The sequence below is a fragment of the Corella eumyota genome, chromosome 4, assembly GCF_963082875.1.
Source record: "Corella eumyota chromosome 4, kaCorEumy4.1, whole genome shotgun sequence".
In the NCBI taxonomy this organism is placed as follows: Eukaryota; Metazoa; Chordata; class Ascidiacea; order Phlebobranchia; family Corellidae; genus Corella; species Corella eumyota.
The window spans coordinates 2,546,290-2,563,200 of record NC_137493.1 but is presented as its reverse complement, the minus strand read 5'-3'; the positions used below and the strand labels follow the sequence as shown (position 1 = coordinate 2,563,200).

The 16,911-nt window shown below is 30.0% G+C and overlaps 1 protein-coding gene across 1 annotated transcript in view; it reads left to right on the top strand.

Moving 5' to 3' along the window:
- Nucleotides 1-14,162, top strand: part of LOC145751487 (intermembrane lipid transfer protein VPS13D-like) — a 36,661-nt gene extending 22,499 nt beyond the window's left edge. The window contains exons 54-82 of the mRNA XM_082567658.1: nucleotides 168-376; nucleotides 689-828; nucleotides 1,830-1,942; nucleotides 2,208-2,369; nucleotides 3,039-3,195; nucleotides 3,302-3,348; nucleotides 3,492-3,654; nucleotides 3,728-3,892; nucleotides 4,115-4,238; nucleotides 4,562-4,818; nucleotides 5,178-5,394; nucleotides 5,645-5,809; nucleotides 6,055-6,218; nucleotides 6,569-6,674; nucleotides 6,783-6,899; nucleotides 7,159-7,336; nucleotides 7,468-7,660; nucleotides 7,901-8,073; nucleotides 8,211-8,490; nucleotides 8,903-9,057; nucleotides 9,412-9,556; nucleotides 9,767-10,030; nucleotides 10,391-10,567; nucleotides 10,690-10,812; nucleotides 11,092-11,230; nucleotides 11,386-11,495; nucleotides 11,722-11,853; nucleotides 12,334-12,522; nucleotides 13,072-14,162. Of these exons, the coding sequence (XP_082423784.1) occupies nucleotides 168-376; nucleotides 689-828; nucleotides 1,830-1,942; nucleotides 2,208-2,369; nucleotides 3,039-3,195; nucleotides 3,302-3,348; nucleotides 3,492-3,654; nucleotides 3,728-3,892; nucleotides 4,115-4,238; nucleotides 4,562-4,818; nucleotides 5,178-5,394; nucleotides 5,645-5,809; nucleotides 6,055-6,218; nucleotides 6,569-6,674; nucleotides 6,783-6,899; nucleotides 7,159-7,336; nucleotides 7,468-7,660; nucleotides 7,901-8,073; nucleotides 8,211-8,490; nucleotides 8,903-9,057; nucleotides 9,412-9,556; nucleotides 9,767-10,030; nucleotides 10,391-10,567; nucleotides 10,690-10,812; nucleotides 11,092-11,230; nucleotides 11,386-11,495; nucleotides 11,722-11,853; nucleotides 12,334-12,522; nucleotides 13,072-13,299 (4,792 nt within the window). The 3' untranslated portion in view covers nucleotides 13,300-14,162. The remainder of the gene's footprint in view (nucleotides 1-167; nucleotides 377-688; nucleotides 829-1,829; nucleotides 1,943-2,207; nucleotides 2,370-3,038; nucleotides 3,196-3,301; nucleotides 3,349-3,491; nucleotides 3,655-3,727; nucleotides 3,893-4,114; nucleotides 4,239-4,561; nucleotides 4,819-5,177; nucleotides 5,395-5,644; nucleotides 5,810-6,054; nucleotides 6,219-6,568; nucleotides 6,675-6,782; nucleotides 6,900-7,158; nucleotides 7,337-7,467; nucleotides 7,661-7,900; nucleotides 8,074-8,210; nucleotides 8,491-8,902; nucleotides 9,058-9,411; nucleotides 9,557-9,766; nucleotides 10,031-10,390; nucleotides 10,568-10,689; nucleotides 10,813-11,091; nucleotides 11,231-11,385; nucleotides 11,496-11,721; nucleotides 11,854-12,333; nucleotides 12,523-13,071) is intronic.
- Nucleotides 14,163-16,911: the final 2,749 nt, after the last annotated feature.

The window sequence follows — 16,911 nt, the reverse complement described above, 5'->3', positions numbered from 1 at the left end:
TGTTGAGTGTTACAAGAGAGCAGTAGAGATCGAACTCAAGATATTGTGTAGTGAATCCATGTGTTCTGACCACTACACCAAGCTGTCGATTTATTGATTATTAATAATTTTGTTTACACTTTTTTTAGTAAAATAAATTTTTAAAATAGTTTTTTTTTTAAATTTAGGTTTGATGTAAGTGTTACCTCCACACTGATTGAAACAGTCAAGATGACTGGTAATACTTGGAGACATCATTATGCCAAAGTAAATGATCCAATCAGTGTGAAGCAGAAAAAAAGACAACCTTTTGTACCTTATATATTAAGGAACTTGACCGGTTGTTTATTACAATTTGCAACACAAACTTCTGCACAAGTTGATCAATTTTCTACAGGTAAAGTGTGAATGTTTTTGGATTATGCTAAATTAATCCACATTAAAATTATTGTGTAGTTTTGTCAATTCTAAATTGTGTAGTTTTGTCAATTTTATGGTTTTAATAATAAAGATGCAAAAATTAAATATAAATTATACTACGCCTTAATGGTTATGACAAACGCAAATAAAATAGCATTAAAAGACTGCTAAAATATATTATATGAAGTAGTAAATGTATCCTAATTTTTGTAACTTTTTAACGTTTTAGTGACTATAAAATATTACCTCTCCAAATTTAATGTTTTTTTTTAATATATTTTTGATTCAGGGTCTAAAAAAGCTACTTCAGATAACTCAGAGCAAGGTAAATGGGTTGAAGTTTACCCAGGAGATCAACAAACTTTCCACTTTGCTACAATCCATGAAAAGAGAAGACACGACAGAACAGCTTCACTTAAACTACATCAGGTTGGGTCAAGTTTTCATCAATTTAAAAAAAAATTTTAGTGCATTATATTTTCCCAGGTCAGTGTTAAATGATTGTAGCGGTGACTACTATGTAGACAAGCGATTATAATAACACTTACGTACCTATTTTAATCAAGTAAATTGCTAGGGTCCAGACACACGTTAATTACTGTTTGTATCTTCTTCTCGCTATTTAACTGTTGTTTTAATCACATTAATTCTCTTTCTAAAAAGTGACACATACTGTAGTTTCTGGTTCGTTTTATTGGTGACCCCGACGCTTTAAAACTAAATTTTAAAGTGAGTAGTAAATAACTAGTATGTGAAATTCAGTAAATAAAGAACCACAACAACAAAATGCGATGACAACAAAATTGCCGACGTTTTGGACTGCTCAACCACTACTATGGTTTCAAAAGGCCGAGGCACAATTTACAATTAGGGGCATCACAACAGACATGAAAAAATATTGCCACGTTATTTCTGCTCTGGATCAAACCACTGCACAACGGGTCCTTGACTTCATGGAAAATCGGCCGGCAGAAGAAAAGTACATCGCCCTTAAAAACCTTTGATTTCCACTTTTACGCTTTCTTCAAAAGAACGCGCAGTGTTGATACTGAAAATGCCTGATTTGGGTGACCGTAGACCGTCGTGTTTGATGGTTGATATGTTGTTGGCTTTAATGGCGGCCACAAATCCGACTTTTTATTCAAACATATATTTCTTCAGCACATGCCGAAAGATATTCGAGTAGCTCTCAGCAACGTAGAGTTTATGGACATGCGGCAGATGGCAATTCGCGCGGACAATCACTAGATGGCCAGAAGTCATTCCTATTAGAAACTGTAATGGTGGCCCGCGCTTTTATTTCACAATGGGTTGCTCGTTTCGGTATTCCCAAAAGAGTTAACTGCAGATCGTGGTTTACGGTTTACCGCTAGTTTCTGGTTCGCTTTGTGATATTAATTTTTTTTAAATTTTTTTTTTTGAATTTTTAGATAAAAGTTCAACTTGGCAAATGGAAAACCTTGCAACCAGTTACAATTAGTAAAGTTGGAGTTTACTTCAGACATACTTACAAGCAAATTAACACAAGTTCCAACATTTATGAGTAAGTACTACTTTTCAAGTGATTTTATTTTGTACACTTCACCACATGAAGCCTTGGGTTTCACAATACTTTTATGTTGTAGCATCCTTAAAGTAGGACGAATTGAATTATACTGTTCTAAATTTTGCCAAATGAAAAAAATTAACAGTTTATTTCCCAGGCAAAATGGTCCATAAATTGACTAAATGCAACTTAAGACTGGATTGGGGTAACAGATGTTTCTCTATGTTTAAGGTATAAATAAATATTACTTAAATATTTTTAGATCTTCTGTTCCAGTTCGAGTTGTATTCAGTGTAACATTGGAGGGCAGTGCACAAAAGGTTGTGACAATCAGATCAGCACTTGCTGTGAGAAGTAGAGTAAAAATTCCTGTTCAGTTAAGGTTGGATTGTGGCGAAAATGTAGGCTCACAAACCATGCCAATGTAAGTGCTTTAATTAAAAATTAAAAAAGGTTTTTTTTTGAATAACTTATATTTCGTGGCAACATCTTGTCAAGCTTTATTTGGTTTAAAGTCAATTTAACTTAGAGGCAATGCAGCTTTTGACATCTTAATATAATAACTGCTTGTCCTTTTTTTTCCCCATATAACCTTAAGGTGATAGATTTTATATTTTTTATTGGGGAAGGGTGTGCTGTTATAACGTGTTATGAGCAATCCGTAAACGCCGGGCTCAAGGGCGAATAGTGTGACGTTGGTGCGGCTCGAACCAGAAACCTTTAGGCCCGTAGTTGGAGGCTAAATAATATATAATGAAGCTTAGTAAACAATTTATGTATTCAATTTAAAGACTTGCAAAACAAATAAAACTCACATTTGTGGTGCTCGAGTAAAATATTTCAGGCAATTATTAGTTAAGAGTTGCGACCACATTAGGTTGAATTAAATGTAGGGTCGACCCTTTGAATTGTTTTGGTCAAATAAACTTTTCGAGGTTGGGTTGTCTTCGTGTTAAACTCTCATTTCATTAAATGTCATTAGATTGACTTGTCGTTAAATAAACTTTTCCAACTTGCGATAATATGTGCTAAATTCTTTTTACATAAAATAAATGTACTTTGAGACTTAACCTACCGTGTACTTCTTGTTCAGATTGTTGCCTGGTGAGACTCAATATGTTCCCATTGAGATGACATCATGTTCGATTCGTATTTGTCCTCGATGTAAAATCACTGGACCGTATCATTATAGTACGACTTCAATTATTTGGAAGGACATGCCGAAACACAAAACCGTGCAATCTGAAATTGTAAGTTTATTTGTAAAATTGATTTTGTATATGTTGGTTATGTTAAGTTAGATTTTTATATTTTACTATTATATTTTAATTCTTAATTAATCAATTTTATATTTAGATTGATTGTATTCCTTCTACTAATCAACTGGAGAGACCTCCTTTTTAGTAAGTTTGGGAATTGAATTTTAAATTTATTTAGCTGAATATGCTAGCTTAAAAAAATTGCTTGAGAAAATTTACTGTGCACCACAAATGACAATTTTACCTTTTTTTAAATTAATTTGGTTTTAAATTGATTTTATTTTCAGTTTTGCTGTAAGCATTCACCGAAAACCTTACCCAACCTTGGGAGAGATCCAGGAGCAAGCAGATACAAGCTCCTCGGAGCAACTTCCTGGACACACAATTATCATTCTTCCTCCTCTTGTCATCTCCAACCTTCTTCCATCTGATCTTCAGTATTACATCAGAGTAATGATTATTTATTTGGTTTTAAACAAATTTTTTTTTCGAAAATTATTTATAAATTATATTTTCTGAACAGGATACTCTGGTTAATGGGACTTTAAAACCTGGTGTTGATGCCACTCCCCACCATGTCTATGTATCCCCTTCAGATGACCTTTCACCCTTGACCTTGGGTTGTTTGGTCGATGGATTTATTTCCTGTAAGGAGGTGGTTATACCTTCAGTTGTTCAAAACTCACAGGTAAGATTTAGGATTTTTTGTTTAATTGTTAAAATTAGGAAAGTTTTTATTTTTGTTATGATTCAATTTTGTTAAAATCCAAATTTTTATTTATTTACTTATTTTACATTACCCTCAAAAACTTCCCTTTTTAATATTTTACTGTTATTAAAACCAGCTGTGGTAAAATTTGGTTATTTTTTGCTTTCATTAGTCGATGAATAAATTTTTAATTTGATTTAGATGCGAATGATGTTGGGTGATTATGAAAATCGAACTTTAATCTTAAACGTAAGAATATTATGGAGGTTAGATTGTTCAGTTAAAGTCTCAATCATGGCTGGATACTGGATTGTAAATAAAACAGGTTAGAAAATACCTTTTATTATATAAGTAAAATATAATTTAATTGTTCCTATATATTTTGTGTTATTTTAATTTGTAAATTGTATGTTTTCTTGTGGTGACTTAGGTTTTTTAAGTATGTCTTTTTTAGTTATAATAAGGGTAGTTCTCTTTTATTTGGTTTAGTATTATTACAATGAATACAGTGTGTTTTATACTTAACTTTTGCTGAAATTTAACATTGTAAGTAAGGATTTTATTGTCACCAATTTTCCTTAATCATAACATAAAATTTCTACTTTAAAGTTTGTTTTTTTTTCCTTTAAATTTTTTGTTATATTTTAGGCCTTCCAATAATAGTTAAGCAAGAAGGTTGCCAAAAGTTAGCAGCAGGCCAGCATAGAGCACATGAGCAAGCACGTAGTTTACAACCACTAATGTTTTCTTATACTGATCGCAATGAACCTTATTTGTGTACTATGAGGTTAGGCAGAGAAGTTAGGATGGATGATTTGTTTAAAGAAAGAAACACCGCTGGCAAAGCGATTTTTTGTGAGAATTTTTCAACTGATGGAGGATCATGTACAAGGAATTTAAAAGTAGTAAGTGGAATATAAAATGTATCTTAGTATAATAAGGCTTGCTGGACAAAGTATATGTATGTCTATTGTATAGCGCTGTAAAATAAACGAAACTGCTGTTTGTGGTGCATGGGTGAATTATCTTGAACAGCTTTTAATTTTAAAGTGCAACAATATTACGAAAAATGACAATAGTGGCTTTGGACTTGTGTTTCTAAAGGCCTTTAAAAATTTAAGTTGTTGAATTAGTTTTTTTTAAAAACATAAAAATATTGCACTTTTAGTTGCATAATATGAAAATTGGGTACAATTTTAACCCAATATTTCTTATTTTTAGTCATAGAGCGATGATATTTACCATATTATTATAAATTTTACAGATTACAAATGACAACACTCCAGCACGAGAGTTTTACATCGGTATAAGTGTGAGGAGGGGTTGGGGCAGATATTTGCACACTCATATCGTCACCATCGCTCCTCGCTTTCTGCTTATTAATAAAACTAAAGCCCGTAAACTTAGTTTTGCTCAGCGTCATACAATTTCTTATACTTCTGATGCTTATGGGACTAATTGTCACTTAACAACTATGCCAGGTGAGTTAAAATTGGTTTTATAACTCTATTGTTTTACTTAAAAACCTTTATTTTTTTTTATATTTATATTTTTTTGTTTATTATTATTTTTTCAATAGATTTTTAATTTTTTAATTAATTTCAAATAGTATTTTTCTATCACTAAATATAGATTTTGAACTATTAAATATTTTGGTTTATACCCCTTTAACCCCTATTTGTAATTTAATTTTATTAATATATAGCTAAACTAATTTTGCTTTTTATTTAGGATCCAGTGCAGTATTCCACTGGCCAAGAGTAGATCTTGACACTTTATTGTGTGTTAAGTTAGCAGATGAATCAACTTGTCACTGGTCTGGTGGCTTCTTTATTGATAGAACAGATGCTTTCCACGTTCAACTTAGAATTGCTGCTGGATCACACAGGTTAACAGGTAAAAAAATGTGGTTAAAAGTTTCAAATTTGTTTTTTTTAAGGTAAAGGTGTAAAAAAATGTAATGTTAACTTATTTTATATATAATGTCTTGTCATTTTTTATTAGAAACAGTTTAAAATTGTTGAAAGTATTGTTGAAAATAAATATTTAAGTGTGCTTATAATGTATTAATGAACAATGTATTTTTAGAACTGTTGCAAAAAAAATCCGAAATTAGTTTAATTTTTTTTTAAATATTTTAGTTGGTGAACTTCATCCACTTTCCCCTCACTGTGTATTCCTCAGCATAGAAGTAACATTAGTGGATGCTACATATTGCATTTGTGTCAGTGATGCTGATCCTAACATTGTTCCTCCTCCTTTAAGGGTGGATAACATGTCATCCGCTCCTATTATATTTAAACAAGTAAGAAGTACTATTTTAACATAAAATGATTAATGTATAACATTCAATTCACATGTAATAAAACTCGATATACATATATTTGTCCCATTCTTTGGCCTACTAATAAAAATAAAACTGCCATTTGTGGTCTGCGGTAAATTACCAGGGAAGCAAGAATAACTTTGTAGTTGTAACCATATTTTAACAATTAAAATCTAAATGTCAGGCGGGCTATTTATTAGTAAGAGTAAAAGTAGCTTATCTTATGCATACTTGACACTTGTTGTATTTTGGGGGGTTTATAATTTTTTTCATTTTAAACTTATTTAAAAATAGGATAACTCTAACAAACAATAAAATTTGACATAAAGGTTGGTACAGAGGAAGGATATAACACTGAAGTTCCTGCTGAATCCAGGCTTGCTTATGCTTGCGATGAACCTTGTTTACCACATCATATTCAATGCAATGTTAGAGGTGAAGTGTTAGCAATAAAATTTGCTTATTCTGTTTTATGTATAAACTCATGTATAATTGTATTTTTGTAAAAAAACATGATGTATTAATTTTTTATTTAATTGATAGGTGGGTCATCAAGTGCAAGATTAGATATGAGTAATATTGGAACAGAGAAGGAATTATTTTATGAAAATTATATTTACATCACCATTGGAACTCCTGTACTACAGAAATCAGTATTTGGTAAGTTACCTTATTTACTAAATTACTAGTTTAGGAATCATAAACTTGATGTACAAATGTCACACAAACAAATGAAGCCAAAAAATAAAAAAATTTCTAACTTAACTGAAACATAATAAACTAGTTTTGAATTATGGGTTATAACTTTAAAATATAAAAACAGTATTTAAAGTGATATTTTAACAAAATTTTCTAAAGCATTTATTATTACTAAATATACTTTTTAGTAATATTTTGTTATTTTATTTAAAATCTTCAGGTCACAGCAATCACACAGCTGTTGTGCTCGTCCTAGAAGTCCAGGGTGATCATCGTTCCAACATCATCTCTCTTCAACCTCTAAGATCAAGCAAGAGAAGCCAGTTGTGGAGGATGACTGCGGATGGGAAGATATTCCATGAAGGATCATCTCCTCCCGAGAAAGAAATGTCCACAAGGTGGGGCTGTGTTTTTTAAATACAAAATTGGTTTATTTGTAAAAATTGTTTGAATAACTCTTAAAGGCTGGAATATACTGTTCTTTAAATTTAAGAACAGAAATTTAATGAACTTTACTTTAAAATGACAGTGATGGAGCAGCACATCGTCGCAGAAGAGCCCCCAGAATGGTCCTCGACATTTCAGAGATGGCTTTCAACATGGGATCGATAGAGGGTATTCCCCTTGCACTGAGAGCTGAAGACGAACGAAGAAGATCGACGCAAACTTGGTCGTTTAGCGAGGGAAGGTTGAAGTGCAGGCACAAGAATTTGTGTGTTCAGGTAAACAAAATTAGTTTAGGTTATCTCAAGTAGAACTTCGGCAAGAATTGGGGGTAGTTTTTTTTTGTGAGGTCTTATGAGTTTGGACATAGGGTTTGCCTAGCCTGGAGGGGTAAATTTGTTTAAGGTGGTTACTGCCTTAAGTTGGTCTAAGTTGGTTAGCGATCTATTTAAGTTGTTCATTTTTCTTTATAATAATTTTAAATTAAAGACTTGTTATTTCAACATTTAATTTAACAGACCAACTACTTAGAAGTAGGAGGAATAGTAAAGTTGGCTTCATTTGAAGAACACAGGGTAATATTGCCTCACGAAAGTTGTTCACGACACAAACTTATTCCTGGTAGTGGAATGTTATCGCTTAAAGTTGTGAGGGATGGACCTACAAGAGTGTTAAGAATTGTGGATATAAGGTAACCTTTTACTCAGTATTTTTGACATTAGTATTACTTTATAAGTTAAGATTTACATTTGCACTGTACTACTTTGTGTTTAATCATTTTTACATAGTCTTATCTTAAATTTTCTAAAATTATTTACTTAACTTTAGGCAAAAAAGGGCTGGAATAGACATGAAGCATTCTGATTGGTCAATGGTTGAAAGCAAGCCAGAAAAACACTTCGCAAAAGATTCTTCTGGAACAAATTCAAGCAATCAGCATTCAAGTTTAAGATTTAACCTAACAGTAAGCATGGTGAAAGGGTTAGGTGTATCGTTAGTTAGTAATACACCTGAAGAGTTGATTTATTTAACAATGAATGGAGTTCATATGGAAATTAGTGTAATGCCGGGCGAAGAAACTTTTCTGTTGAGAGTTCAAAAAATACAAGTAAGAATACAATTTATTTTAATTTAAGTTTTGTTTTCTTTAGCCTAACTTTTTTGTATTTATCTTTAAAACCAATGTGAAAAGGTCAACTTCACGACTTTAACATAACAAACCGTTTCCCCGACCCAGTCTTGAGTTGCTTTTAGCAGTTTCGGATATTATATAAAATGAAATTTCGATAGTTAAGCCGCTGATAAAGAGCTGGCTCAGCAGGAGTTAATACTGTTAACAGCGCCTTACTCAAGGATGCTACAGCATAAGAGCATTGGGGATTGAACATTGGACCTTGTGTAATATAGGAAGTGTTCTGAATTAAATCGGGCAAATTTTAAAAATATATTTAACATATATTAAATCGAATAAACTTTAAAAAATGGAGTCTTTACATAAAATTTTTTTTTTTTATTTAAAGATTGACAACCAGTTGTTGGATGGCTATCCACAAGTAATGTTAAGTCCAATTTACTCTGCAAAAACCCCTAATCCGATGCTTATTGATCATCTTTCTTCATCAACCGATCCACTTTTGTCTGTTCATGCTGTTCGACAACCTACCAACAGTAAAATGTGAATAATATATAACTTTTTTAAGATTTAAATTATCTTTCAGTTTCATATTGCTTTAAATTTCAAATAATCTATTATATCTGCTTTAAAAAAACATTGTACTTGCCTTTTAGAGTTAAAAAACACTATACAGACATTTTCCACAGCCTTATAACAAGCCTGTGCCTACATTCTAATGTTTACATATCATATTTTTTGTGTTTATACTAACCACTTGAGCCAATATACCTTTAAATGTTTTACTAAACACTGTTTTATACTATTTATTGATTGCAAGCCCTTAGATATGTTTAAATTAAATTAGCTTTTTTGTAATACAAAACTTAACTAAAACTTAAATTTTATTATTTCCAGGTATCAGATTTACAAATCCCTGGTAGTGGATGTAGGTAAATTATCTCTTGAAATTGAGGAAAGGTTGTTGCTAAAACTTCTTCATTTTGCTGGAGTTGGGCCAAGTTCTTCACAGGGTGATAGCGAATTATTGGATGAAACTAAGGTAGATTTATTACATTAAAAAAAATTTCCAAAAAATTCCATTTTTTATAACGAAACTGCTAGTTAAAATAGGCTTCGGCGTATTTTGAAATTTATTCATATTTATTGTATATATAAATTAAGTTATTCAAACTACAATTTAAATAAAGATAAATTAACATGAGTAGAATTTTGATATTTATTAACAATATCTTACACTACTTACATTTAGGTTGAGTTGAACAGAACAGTGGCAATGACCACCAAAGACTTTTCCAGTACAAGGAGATATTATTTCGATACTTTAAAACTAGCAGCAGCTCCACTTAGACTAAGTGTTATCACCGCATCAAGGTTATTGCCTGAGCTAAACGCTGTGAAGAGAGCACTTGGTATAATGTTGATACAGTTTGAAAGAGCTCCCATTAACTTGCAAGCCTACTTGAAAAGACATTTGTTCGAGACATTCGCATTTATTATTGCCGATTTCACTAAGGTAACAGAATAATATTGCTTTGTTCTTTGTAATTTTTTACATAGTTTTTTATGCTGTAGCGCCCTTAAGTAAGGCACTATAAATGGTATAAACTCCAGCTGAGCCAAAAAATAATCAGTTACTTAATTATTAAAAAATTAAAATCAATAATATCTCAAACTGCCAAAAGCAATTAGAGACTATGTCAAGCTAACAGATTTTGCTATGTTTAAGTTATAAGGTTAGCCTTCCGATATTGAAAATAAAAATATATATAAAAAAAATTTAATTTTATTAAAGTTATAAATAAAACCAGATAATTTAAATGGATTTAAATAACATCTACCAAGCTTTATATCATTGCCATTCTCTGTATTTTAGCACATCAAAGATCAATTAAAAAGCCAGGCTGCCAGAATCCTTGGATCTGTCGACTTTTTAGGGAATCCAATTGGCCTCTTGAGTGATGTGAAAGCTGGGGTTAGTGGCCTGGCTCGTGGGAATGTACACAACATGGTCAAACACCTTACTCATGGTCTCTCTGATTCAACAGCCAAGGTAAAATAAAAAATATCAAAAGGAAATTTTTTTTCTCAAACGAAAAATAATTTTTTTTTATTGCCAAAATTTTGTTTAATTATATTAAAAGTTTAAACAACATTATTTTAACCTTCCACTAGGTGGCAGGAACGCTTTCAGATCGATTAGGAGCAATAGCAATGGATCAAGAACATGATGAGAAGAGAAAAGCAATCCAAGCTCATTCTAGAGACGCCGGAAGTCACGTGTTAGCTGGGTTACAGGTAGATTGTTGTTCAGGTTGTATTATTTTAATTGTATGGATATGGTAGTGATACTTTTATTTTTCATCATGGTTTGAATATGTTCAATATTAAAAGTGAGTTTTAGTTTCTCATTTATTTTATAAAAAAAAAAATTTTTTTAAATTTTTTTTTTGAGTTTTGTAATATTTATTTTCAGCTATTTGTTGTAATGTAAGCATTGCCATTTTTTGATTTGTCATTGGCGAAATTTTGTTACATCATCAATTTAAAACTTTATTTATTTTTGTAATTTTACAGGGTTTAATGACTGGGGTTATAGGGGGTTTCACCAGTGTTGTTACCCAGACTGTTAAAGGGGTCCAAGATGATGGGGCTAAGGGATTTATTACTGGAATTGGAAAGGGGGTCGTTGGAACAGTTACCAAACCTGTGTCCGGTAAAAAAAAAAAAAAAAAACATTTTAAAATTATTTTTTTTAAAATATTTCTAATGATTTAAATGGTATTAATTAATATTGTTTTTAAAGATATGCACATTTAAATTTTAATGTAAAAATGCTTTAATTCAAATCTTGATTTTTTCTATTAAAAGGAATATTGGATTTGGCTTCCCAGTCAGCTTCTGCAGTAAGAGAAATTAGTTTGTCCAAAGATCGACAACTTTCGAGAGTAAGACCTATAAGATGTTGCCATAGCTTTCAGGTGAGTGTTGCTTGAATATAAAGTTATGAAATTTTTATTAATAATTTTATTTTTATGAAGTAAAATTATTTTTTTATTTTTTTTTTATAACAAAATCGTATTTTATTAGCAAACTTAAAAATTTTGTATTTGTAGTTCTGGATTTTTTGTTTTTTAAATAACTGTAATTTTAATTTTAAATATGAAGTAAATACTTATTACTAACAACAAATTTAAATGCTTACAGGGTTGTCTTCAATGTTATTCAGCTTCACAGGCAAATGGCCAACAATTTCTTTACACATTCAACAGGAATGATTATACTGAACATTTTTATGCTTTACATAAACTAAGTTACCACCAACAAGATAGCATGATGGTGCATATTGTTGCAATAAGATATTTAAAGTTTGCAATTAATAAGTCTTAGCTTTTTTTAACTTAAATGTTACATAGTTTTGCAATTTTGTAAGTTATGTATATAACATGTTAGTATGGTTAACACTGAATCACAAAATGGCTTTAGAACTTTTAAAAAATATCTGTGGTACTTACAATTTAATTTTCAAAAATACTGGAAAATGATTAACATAAAAAACCAGGTTACCATATTTTTTGTGTGCCGTAGAAAGTACTAAGTAGCGTAGTGAATGTATACACGCTAGTACTTTCTACGTCATCACAAACCGGGCTGCCCTTTTCTTTTTTTTTAATTAATTTTAATTTTTTTTTAAAACTTGTATAACTTAAAAAGTAAGTAAAATTATTTAAAGTTAAAACCATTTTTGTGTTCAGTGACACCAACTTTATTAATTTTTGAGTATAAAAATATCGCTAATATATGACTTTAATTTATCAGGTTTTAATCACGAACAAAAAAGTTTATTTCGTGAAGGAGAGTTCGCCCGAAATCGATCACGTGCAACTATTTGCCGATTACGCTCACCTTATGAGTGTAAACGTCATTATGCGTAGTGACGTCACTGAAAGCGGTATGACGTCACAAGCAATTAACGAAAAACCGCAATTAGAACTGGTCATCAAGTTGGTATGTAAAATATATAGGAAGAAAAATGGAAAAGTTTTATAAAAAAATAAAAGTTTTTTTGGTATTAGTTTTTTTTGGATCACGTTAACTGTCCGTATTCAGACAAAACTGATAAACACTACGTACCTCCCAAATTTACTCGTAGCTTGTACGTAACTCTCCTACGCAACCCCTTTTTCGTTTTGTGTCTAAGTTTGTTGTCTATCTAAAGTTGTTGTGTTTATCATCTGAGTTTTCAAATATGTATACCCTTACCCCAACCTTATCTAAGTTTGTTGTTGAAAAACATTGTACCTTTGCGATGTGCGGACGTTAATTTATAGCTAATGTTTATTATTTATTCGCATAGGTTACATTGCGAGAGAGCTATCTCGTAAATATTACGTAACTCCTAAATTTACTGGTTTTGAGAACGTAACTTTTTTTTGTTGAGTTACGGACAGTTAACGTAAACCGTTTTTTCGGGGCTTAAATTAGTTAAAAAATTATTAGTTAAAATTAAAAAAACTTTTTAAAAACTGAAACACAAAATTTGTGAATATTTTACAGCCTTTAAATTCGGGCCAGTTCGCTTATCAACCTGAAACCTCTGGAACGTCGGCAATTCGTTACAAATACACCAAACCTCGGGTCACGTGCCACTCACGTGATGTGGCCGAGAAAGCGTGCCAGCAAATCAACTACGCGATGAGTTTAGCCTCGGAGCAGACTGAAACTTTGGATTGCGACCCAGACGAAGAAGAAGCCGAAGATAAGGCGTTTGATTTCGATGTGTAATTGTGACGTCATAAGTCAGGTTTAATTTACTAGGTAGTTGATGTTAGTGAAGTTAAAAATGTGAAATGACGTCATTTAAAAAAAATGACATCACATTCTATAGTGACGTCATCCACTTATGCAAATCAATATTATGTTTATTTGAATCTTTGCAAAAGTTGTAAATTTTATGCAAATTAACGGGAACAAAGCCATGTTTATTTAATAACTAAAGCATAGGATTTAATTTTTAGTGGGTATGTGTACATGGACTTTTGCATGTGCATAAATAATGCCTAATAAGCTGGCTATTTTACTTATTTATGTAATTTTAAGGTTAACTTGATAAGCACTGTGCTTTACATGCATTTTGGTGCTGATATATTATATTTCCTTTTATTTTCTATTTAAAGAAAGGATTTATGTTTTGTTAGTTTTGTTAAATTATTTTATAAACAAGCATAATATTCCGTTTATTATTAGTTATGTATTTATGCAATTTCTTTTCTTGATTAGTTTATTTTTCGAGCTAGTGAGTTGTTTTATTTGTTTTAATTTCTTAATAAATCAACATTGCATTAAACTTGTTTTTAAACAGTAATGCTACTTTTGATATTTGTTAACCCTTGATGTGGGAAGGTCAATTTCTCGACCTAAACAAATTTATTATTTTTTTGCAAAATCGCTGAACATAAAATCTTGTATGGAAACAGGAGCGTATTGTCCGAACTAAGATTAAAGATAAACACTTTGCAAAATTTTGAAATAGAACAAAAGTTATAAAATTTTTATATCTCGCCTATTTCGTGACCTATTAACCTATAAGGTGGTATAGAAATCACGATACAAAATCACCCAAAAAAATTGTATTTTTAAATTTAGAATTAAATACACCATTTGAAGCGCAGTTGTTTAAATACAAAATTGTAATACCCTTTGAATTACAAAATTGTAATACCTTTTACCAGATTTATGTAATAAATAAAACATGGTTCAAAATCGCTTGATCATTTTCAATTAAGCAGTTGGTGCTTCATTTTAAACGGTTAGTTTTACTGTTTAAGTACGGGGAATTCTACACATTAAACAGCTACTTACTTTTACTGTATAAGTACAGTTTTTTTTTGTATATATTTTTATCCTCGATGTGGAAAAGTCGAATCTCTCGAGTTGCCTGGTGCAGTTTGGGATATTATAGAGACTATAATTGACCGTAAATTATGCTGATGATTAGGTGATGGCTCAGCAGGAGTTCATACCATTTATAGCGCCTTACTCAAGGGCGCTACAGCATGAGATCAGTGGGGATTGAACCCACAACCTCATGTGTGGTGTAGTAAGTGTTCTTACAACTACACCATGCTGCCGGTTTTAAACCCTACATTAAAATGCAACTTACTTTTACTGTGAAAGTGCAGTTGAGGCCCAACATTGAAAAGTAACTCGATCTAACTTTTTTGTTTTTGAATATTTTTGCAAATTTCTTTAATACGTATTAAATTCATACCAATGAGCTTTTAATCAGACCATGTATTTTGATTTTTAAGATTTGGCGATTTTTATGAAATATGTTCATAACTTTTATGGATATTAATATTTTGAAATAATATATTTAAAATACGTTTATTAGGCCCCTGCAGGTATTTTGGTATATTTAAATTAAAATTTAAAAAAAAAAATTATTTTTATTTAAAACTATATATGTATATGACGACACGGGGTCACATGACGTCAGAATCAGTGAAACTAAAAATTCGATCTAACTTTTTTGTTTTTGAATATTTTTGCAAATTTCTTTTATACGTATTTAAGTTTAACCAATGCGCTTGTAATTAGACCATAAATTTTAAATTTTGAGATTTGGCGATTTTTATGAAAAATGTTCATAACTTTTATGAATATTAATATTTTAAAATAATATATTTAAAATACGTTTATTAGGCCGCTGCAGGTATTAAAGTAAATTTAAATTAAAATTTAAAAAAAAAAAATTTTATTTTTATTTAAAACTATATATATATATGACGACACAGGGTCACATGACGTCAGAATTAGTGAAACTAAAAATTCGATCTAACTTTTTTGTTTTTGAATATTTTTGCAAAGTTCTTTTATACGTATTTAAGTTTAACCAATGCGCTTGTAATTAGACCATAAATTTTAAATTTTGAGATTTGGCGATTTTTATGAAATATGCTCATAACTTTTATGAATATTAATATTTTAAAATAATATTTTTAAAATACGTTTATTAGGCCGCTGCAGGTATTTAGGTAAATTTAAATTAAAATATAAAAAAAAAAAATTTTATTTTTATTTAAAACTATATATGTATATGACGACACAGGGTCACATGACGTCAGAATTAGTGAAACTAAAAATTCGATCTAACTTTTTTGTTTTTGAATATTTTTGCAAATTTCTTTTATACATATTTAAGTTTAACCAATGCGCTTGTAATTAGACCATAAATTTTAAATTTTGAGATTTGGCGATTTTTATAAAATATGCTCATAACTTTTATGGATATTAATATTTTGAAATAATATTTTTAAAATACGTTTATTAGGCCCCTGCAGTTATTTTGGTAAAGTTTAATTAAAATTTGAAATTTTTTTTTTTAATTTTTATTTTAAAACTATATACGTATATGACGTCACAGACTCACCTGACGTCAGAATTAGTGAAACTAAAAATTCGATCTAACTTTTTTGTTTTTGAATATTTTTGCAAATTTCTTTTATACGTATTTAAGTTTAACCAATGCGCTTGTAATTAGACCATAAATTTTAAATTTTGAGATTTGGCGATTTTTATAAAATATGCTCATAACTTTTATGGATATTAATATTTTGAAATAATATTTTTAAAATACGTTTATTAGGCCCCTGCAGTTATTTTGGTAAAGTTTAATTAAAATTTGAAAATTTTTTTTTTAATTTTTATTTTAAAACTATATACGTATATGACGTCACAGACTCAACTGACGTCAGAATTAGTGAAACTAAAAATTCGATCTAACTTTTTTGTTTTTGAATATTTTTGCAAATTTTCTTTTATACGTATTTAAGTTTAACCAATGCGCTTGTAATCAGACCATCAATTTTAAAATTTGAGATTTGGCGATTTTTATGAAATATGCTCATAACTTTTGTGAATATTAATATTTTGAAATAATATTTGTAAAATACGTTTATTAGGCCCCTGCAGGTATTTTGGTAAATTTAAATTAAAATTAAAAAAAAAAAATTATTTTTATTTAAAACTATATATGTATATGACGACACGGGGTCACATGACGTCAGAATTAGTGAAACTAAAAATTCGATCTAACTTTTTTGTTTTTGAATATTTTTGCAAATTTCTTTTATACGTATTTAAGTTTAACCAATGCGCTTGTAATTAGACCATAAATTTTAAATTTTGAGATTTGGCGATTTTTATAAAATATGCTCATAACTTTTATGGATATTAATATTTTGAAATAATATTTTTAAAATACGTTTATTAGGCCCCTGCAGTTATTTTGGTAAAGTTTAATTAAAATTTGAAAAATTTTTTTTTAATTTTTATTTTAAAACTATATACGTATATGACGTCACAGACTCAACTGACGTCAGAATTAGTGAAACT